The sequence below is a fragment of the Ananas comosus genome, linkage group 11 (genome assembly GCF_001540865.1).
Source record: "Ananas comosus cultivar F153 linkage group 11, ASM154086v1, whole genome shotgun sequence".
Classification (NCBI taxonomy): domain Eukaryota; kingdom Viridiplantae; phylum Streptophyta; class Magnoliopsida; order Poales; family Bromeliaceae; genus Ananas; species Ananas comosus.
The window spans coordinates 3,342,676-3,350,745 of NC_033631.1; the positions used below are offsets into that span (position 1 = coordinate 3,342,676).

An 8,070-nucleotide genomic window follows, 5' to 3' on the forward strand; every position below is an offset into this window, starting at 1 on the left:
TTCTTTTTCCATGTTGTGTGCATTTCCTCTATGATTTTTTTTCCCTTTGGTAATTGAAAAGTACTTTGTCAATAGAATTAAAAGGTAAAGGAATCATAAGATAAAATCCATATCATTTTCATCATTGATTTCTCAAAATTGCATACAAAAGGATTAGAGTTTTTGAACAAAAAAAGAGATTATCTCATCAAGTTGAACAAAATAGCACAGATAGTCAATTTGGCCAACAACTATTAGTTTGTATCCTATTCACCAACTGCATAATGATTTGTTCTTGCACAACAATTAGGCAACAACAGCAGCAAAAGAAAACAACAACACCTCTTGCCTATTTAGCAACAACAAAAGCAAAATCAATTTCAGCCTCCTTATAGAAATTGCTCCAAAATAAGGCATTAGCAACTCCTATCTTAGTTGCTTTCGTCAGCATCTGCTTTGATATTCATATCCAATGATAAAACCTGTAGAAGGAGAAACTATTTAGGAACAATAGTTAAGTACTAGGAACATCCATAATATTAGAATCAAACAAGACCAAGTACCTCCTTGCAAGTTCGAACATTATGTCCCTGCTTGTGACAATTTTGACACGTCCTAGATTTCTTTGCTCACTTTTCGGCAGGGGGCTTGAATCTTTGTGGCTTTCTTTTTCCTTTACATTGTGATGATGGAGGGTCTTTCACCATGAGATCAAGTCCATCAATTTGTGGAATAGGAAGATGCGCTTCAACTTCGTCATCTTGTGATCCTTTTGAGGCTTGATTATATGAGATTATCTCATCAACAAGCTTATCGGCTTTTTCACATGCTAACTCAAATGACCCAAAACTTTGTGCACCTTCAAATATAATCTTTTGAGCTTTTTGAGTGAGTGCTTGGACTCTTAAAGCTTTTGCATGTGGATCATCACCCATGGCAACACGTTTCACTAATTGAATACTAGATGACCCTTTTTTCGCATCTTTAGTCCATCTTTTTAAAATATAATGCAAAGGAATTAAGTGCATTTTGATGTCAAGCATTACCCTTAGTACATGAGAACACAAAAGGCCAGCAAATTTAAACAATTTGCAAGTACAAACTATCATTTTGCTTGCTACATCCACGCTAACTTCATAAGACTGCACATAACGAGACGGTAATATAGGGTCAACAATTGTACTTACCTTATATAATGAATATTTCTCCAATTCTGATGATTCATATCTTGTACTTAGTCTCAATTGTGTCTTGAATTCTAGAAAATTAGCTTTCGTATATGCATCACGAGCTTGGATTTCGATAGGAGAATATGACCATAAACTTGCTTCACCGCCGCACGTTCTAAAATCTGCCTCGTCTTCCTTGTCATATCGGCTTTCAAGCATTTTGTGGAACTGAGTAACAAACTTGTATATAGAGGTATGGCAGTCTACCCAAATCTTTGAAACTGCATTGATACTTTCACTACGTTGTGTTATACCCATATTGGAAAAAAACGTGTCTCTAAAATATGCAGGTGCCCACTGATATCGATTATTCCACATTACTTGAATGTGATTGTTATCTTGCAATCCATATTTTTCAACCATTGTACTCCATTCTATTTCGAATTCTTCAGCTGTTATACTATTGTTAATACATGAAAGTAAATCGTCTTTAAAGCCTTCTCTTGTGCTATAGAGTAAACTAAAATGTTCCTTTGCCTTTCGCATAACATGCCATAGGCAACATCTATGCACAGTGTTTGGAAAAACCTGCTGAATTGCTTTTCTCATGGCTGGGTCCTGATCGGTGATAATAGCTTTAGGATGTTGACCGAACATTGCTTCTAGCCATGTCTGAAATAGCCAACAAAATGTGTTGGCGGTTTCATCTCTAATAAGAGCACAACCAAAGAAAATTGATTGTCTGTGATGATTCACTCCAATAAAAGGCGCGAAGGGCCTACTATATTTGTTGGTCATATATGTAGTGTCGAAAGTAACGACATCGCCAAAATTTTGATATGCAATCCTTGATCTACCATCAATCCAAAACAAATTTCGTGCCATACTTTGCTCGTCTACCTCAAGAGCATAGAAGAACAATGAATCTCTCGCTTGCAACTCACGAAAGTAGTTAATAGTAGTTGACACATCAACACCAATCAACCTCCTATTGCTCTCAGAAACTTGATTGCTTAGGTCTTTCCTTATGAAATGAATATTATGTGCTCCACCTTCCCTCGCAGCCATAAATGACATTATTTGAGTAGTCGAAATATTTTGTTCACTAAGCAAGCTAATCATCTCTTTTTGGTCATGTGTTATAAAACGATGCGATCGAAAGAACCGTGACTTCGAAGGACTAACAATCAAAGTGTGATTATGCTCTTTATGAAAGGTCGTTATTGTCCACCTGCCATCTTCTATCATTTTAACTCGCATTTGTGCCTTGCAACCCGTCCTTGTATATTGCATTTCTTTTTGCGGTGTACCCTTACTCCCTGCTTCACCTCCACCTCGCGGTTTGAAATAACCTGCTCTAGAACAAGTTAGTTGTAATGCTGTGACCAAATTTTCTTTCTTTCTTGCTTTGTAGTGGCTTGCTTTTCTTATACTGAAACCATTTTTGTATGCATATACATTATAAAACGTATATGCTTCTTCTACATCTTTGAACTTTTTACCTACATGTGGCTCCTCAATGGATGATCCATGGCCTCTACTGTGCTGCACTAAATCATCTTGGTCATGTTGGCAATTTTCAAATAGTGAGCAACCTACGTCTTCTAAGTTAGCTATTGATGTTTTAACTTGTACATGTTCAACTCCAACTTCTAAGTAGTCTACCACCATTGTATCTTGTTCCTTAGCACTTTGATCATCTAAATCAACTGAATTGTATGAATTAGAATCATCTGCATTATCCATTTTTCTACATGAAAATATTTCATGATAAATTAAAAATGAGGGAAAGCCAACCAAAATAGAGACAAGCGATCTTATTTTAGTATTGCAAATAAAATATAACAAAACAGTAATATTTTGTAACCTTAAGATACTATACCAAGAATCCAAATTTGCAACAAAAAGACTCTATGAGATATAATCTACTAATATTAACTATAACAGAATAAACAATATACTAATTAAAATATTGAATAAACTATCTTTAAATAATAAGTCCAATTAAAATAACAAGTATGTAAGCCAAATCAAAATAACTCAATGTACTAGCACTTACAGCTTGTATCATTTAAATATTCAAGTAAATTATACATATTAATATAAATAAAGGGACACAACCNAATGTATTATAATATATAACATAGTATATTTATATACTTTAGTTTTAATTAAATTTATAATTTTAATTGAGTTTGAAATTAAGCATTGAAATAGCACTATTCTACTACCAAAATGGTGGAATAGCAAATCTCTTGCTATTCCGGGATAACCGGGAATAGCAAGGTTTGACCGGGATAAAATATCCCGGCCAAATTTCACCCCGTTTGGCGGAATAGCGGGAATAATTTTCGTTATCCCCGCTTATAATTTTCAAATATTCTAGATTATATTTAACGGAGTGAATCGTCGATTTGGAAGCTCCATCATCGAAAATAGCGTATGAGTACGAAGAACTCTAAACTCATAAAAGTATAGTAGCCTTACTCATAGAAATACTTAATTATCATGAATTAGAATGTATTCTTATTTTCATACTTGAGAAAAATAATTAAAAAGAGAGTATATTTGCCTGGATGCTCCTGAAAAAAGGAAATATCTTAAATAACCCTCTATATTAAAGAAAGGGTAAAATGTATGGAGACCCCCTGAACTTTAGCTCATTTGCAAATAGGCACCTAACTTTTAATTTTGGCAAAAACACTCTTTAAATTTTATCAAATAGTTCAATATATTGCATAATGTTAAATATTAAACTTTATCAAACAGTTAAATATTAAACTTTATTAAATGTTATCAATTACACAACGTTTTGGTCTTATAGGTTCCATATTGTTTTATAAAGCTTCAAAACACAAAAAAATTAATTTTCAAATAGTTCAATAGATCTTTCTCTCAATTAATTATACAATTATTTTAGTCTTATATATTGCATTTTTTATGAAACTTCAAAACATAGAAAAATTTATTTCTTGTATTCTAACATATAAGAAAGCGAAAAAAGTTGAAGTTCGGTTTAACTTATTCTTCAATCATCATACTTATCAAAATTAGAAGAGAAAAATAAAATTTCTTTAGATTTTTTAAACTTTAAAAAATGATGCGCATAACATCTAATCAAAATGGTTGTGTAATTAGCGAGTTCTCTGCAGAAGAAGAACCTATTGAACTATTTGGAAAGGTTTAACTTTCGACTAGAGTTCACATACAAGGAGAATATTATATATGAATTAATGATTGTAGTTTTTATGTCTTGGCTAAATTACAAAAAACCCTCTGTCAATATTCAATTTTTTACTTTTCCTTCCCGACTTTTAAAAATTTATATTTTATCCCCTTAAAAAATAAAAATATTCACTTCAGATCCTGCCGTCAGTATTCCATTATGGTTTCGTTTATATCCTATTATTATATATTTTTATATCCAAAATACTTTTGTATCCCTCCTTTCAGCAGCGTCGCCTCTCTCCTCGCCGAGGACGTCCTCAGCCGTGCCGCGTCGCCTTCCTCCGTCGCCTCGCCCTCACCCATCCCTCTACCTATACCTATGCCCTCACCCTTCTCCGCCGTCTCACCCTCGCCTATCCTCCATTTCGTGTTTGCCCCGACCTTAGCCCCACCTTCGAATGGAGGGTGAGGATGGGAGTCAAGGAGGAGCAGAAAAAGCAGGTGGAGCAAGTGGCGTTGGAGCTGGGGTCGAGGAAGGCACGAAGGACGGGGGAGGAGAGGCTGCAGATGAAGTAGGATTTGGGAGGAGACGAAGAAGGCGCGAGCAATTTGATCATTTTGTCATCACAATTAACACGGTACCCTTTTGTAAATATTTTTTATTTTTTAAGGGAGTAAAATATATGTTTTTAAAAGTCGAAGAATTAAAGTGAAAAAGTGAGTAATGACAGAAGGGTTTATATAATTTAACCTTTATTTTTTAAGCAATGCTACATATACACCATATTTGGAGTGTATATTCTACATCTCAACCATCCAATGGATGAGGTGTTTTCACCGTCACCCATTGGATAGGTGGGGTGTAAGTAGTATTTTCCTTATTTTTTTATTTCTTTAGAACTCCTTAATGTCATATCTAGGTTTTGGAAAAGAAATATTATTATTTTTCAGCAACAAAAGTAAAAACTGATAACTCACTTTTCTTTTTATTTTTTCGGTTGATTTTAAAGAAGTTGTCATCTCTCGTTTGGCCGGGATATATTCATTGCTTATTATTATAAGAATAAAGATGTCTATCTGTCGACATATCTAATTGTACAAAATTTCTGCTAAGAAAAAACAAAAAAAAAATGATAATGCTACCAAACAATACCTTAATCGCCATTTATGTGTTTGCTTTTTCTATTGTCTTAATGTCGATTAATTCCTCCTATACAATCGCTTACTTCCGGAAGATTTTAAGAAAAATAATTTGAAGGTTTAGTGATGAACTATATGGGCTTTCACTTGTCCAATCAAAAGATTTTGGTGAGTGTTTTGATAGATAATATGTGAGGAATATAAGTGGATCAAATGTGAAAGATATTGTTGAGGATCAAAAAACAAGAAAATTGTTGAGAAAGAAATAGTTTTTTCCGGATAAAATGAAACTTTTGATTCATGTGATTAGGGAGGGAACTGGGGTGGGTTCGGGTCGGGACATACTATGCCGAAGTCCAGCCCAAAAAAAATTTAGGCTTTGTGTCGGGCTACTAACCAACAATAGTTTTTAAAAAATCAAGGTCCGGCCCAAATCCAAGACCAAAGCCTAATATCCATCAGGCTTTATGGAGACCCACTTTATGCATTTGTCACATAACTTTATTTTGTATTAAATTGAAATAAATTATCCTCATATGAATAAGTATCATACTGTATATAACGTTAACAATGTTATCGATAGTACCAAGTACTTTGCGCTATCAAATTTCTCCCGTTAGGTTTATCTCTTTGATCATTTTCATCCGTTAGATTATACTATTCAACAAACTACCTACTCAACCCTAAGGGACTACTATCATCCGAACCGTACATCATTTCATCCGAGAATTGAAAACAACAGCATCAATGACTTTGATGCTATTAATAGTATTTTAGCCTAGTTCATATATATATATATATATATATATATATATATATATTGTATATATAATACTATCGGTAGTAAACGAGCCGTTTTACTACCGATTTGTTTTTTATGATAGAACTTCCAAATTGACGATCGGCTCAGTTAAATATGATCTAAATCATTTGAACTACCTAGAAATCAAATTTCACGCACTTTCGATATTGTTCTTTTATCCATCAAGTGAACAGAAAAATAAATGGCTGAAAATAAATACTCTTTAAAAAATGATGATAGGAGTCTTGTAATCAAGATCAAGAGTATAGATCTTGTTTTAAATAGTTTAAAGAATTTTCTAACAAAAATTCAATTGATTTGGATATCTTTACGCCATTAAACGAGAAAACACCTCTTATCGACCATTAAAATTACAAATTTTGAAACCCTTTGATNTATATATATATATATATATATATATATATATATATATAGAGTCCAGCTATGGTGCTGGTAAAAAAGTACCAAGCACTTGGTGCTTGTAAATTTTTTACCGTTAGATCTACTTCTCGGATCATTTTTAACCATTAGATTATACTATTCAACCAACCACCCACTCAACCCTAGGGGGCCCACATCATCCTAACCGCATATCTTTTAATCTAATGGCTAAAAATCTACAAGCACCAATAACTTTGTACTTTTAAAAGCATAGGAGCTCAATTCTATATATATATATCCTTAATAATATTATACTCTATTATATATAATATATTTTATCAGTCGTTTCTTATATGGATAAATAATTATTATATCATTATAACTAAATATATTATTTTGGTAACCAATGTATCGGGCTTTCATGTCGAGCCCGGGCGGGACTTGGACATGTCCAAATAAGCCCAAAATATTTTTAGGCATAACTTTTTAAATCCAGTCCAGACCTAAAGTTATAATTTTGATACCCAAAGGACAACCCATACTTGGCCGATCAGGTCGACTTTTGTTTAGGCCCGGATCTAGTTCCACCCCTATACGTAATAGGAGAAAGATTTTTCATTTCTTCACTGTAACAATATGTTACCATGAAAAAGGGAAGGGTCGTATCGGGCTGAGCCTAAGCAACGTTTGCCGGGCCAGGCATTGTTCTGGCTGAGCTTGTGGTATGCAGAATAGGATTGTCGGCCGGGCCTGAAAATTCGGCCCTAGCCCGATCCAAAGCTGAAAATCTTTAGCTTCGGTTGTATGTGCGTTTATATATGTGTGCTAACTGCATGTGCACACATCTACATACAAATTATTATGTAGTATATACTATCTTATTATACTTTTTATATGGAGTTTTGCTTATATCTCCCATATTACTATTCAAAAATTTTAAATTTATCTTTCTATTTTCAAAATATCCTTCTAAACTCCAAATCTCATTAGTAAACCAAAGAGTTTTGGACATATTTGCAGAAATTATTAGAACTCAATAAAGGCATTTTGGTCAATCAGGATGTAGTTACTGCAAAATTTGAATTATGTAATAAAGAATTGATTTTTTTTAATTTCAGTATTTATTTGAATTTCAATTCAAATTGAGTGGAAAGAGAGAAGGAAGGTTATTTCCACGAATTAGAACTGTCTCCGACAAAAAAAAAAAAAAAAAAAAAAAAAAAAAAAAAAAAAAAAAAAAAAAAAAACTACATTAACGATTGGATAGTGCCGCAAGTCATTGTAGAGTCCATTTTCGAATTTGGCATGTCAAAGGCACGGAAAAGTATGAAAATTGAAAAGTGGCCAAAATTGAAAAATGGGTATTTTGGAAAAAGGTCCTAATATTTTATGTGTCGTTTCACACAAAATAGCATGGAGAGGTATTTCTAT

General features: G+C 33.3%; 1 protein-coding gene across 2 annotated transcripts; it reads right to left on the bottom strand.

Moving 5' to 3' along the window:
* On the bottom strand, positions 319 to 2,945 carry LOC109717216 (protein FAR1-RELATED SEQUENCE 5-like). 2 transcript variants are annotated; one of them, XM_020242887.1, is made up of 3 exons: positions 2,651 to 2,945; positions 543 to 2,500; positions 321 to 461 (listed from the first exon to the last, which is right to left on the bottom strand). In XM_020242887.1, exons 1-2 carry the CDS (start codon positions 2,892 to 2,894, stop codon positions 609 to 611), a joined length of 2,136 nt encoding a protein of 711 aa, XP_020098476.1. In that variant the 5' UTR covers positions 2,895 to 2,945; the 3' UTR covers positions 321 to 461; positions 543 to 608. The 2 variants fall into 2 exon arrangements, with proteins under 2 accessions (XP_020098475.1, XP_020098476.1); XM_020242886.1 differs by having other exon boundaries at positions 319 to 461; positions 543 to 2,945.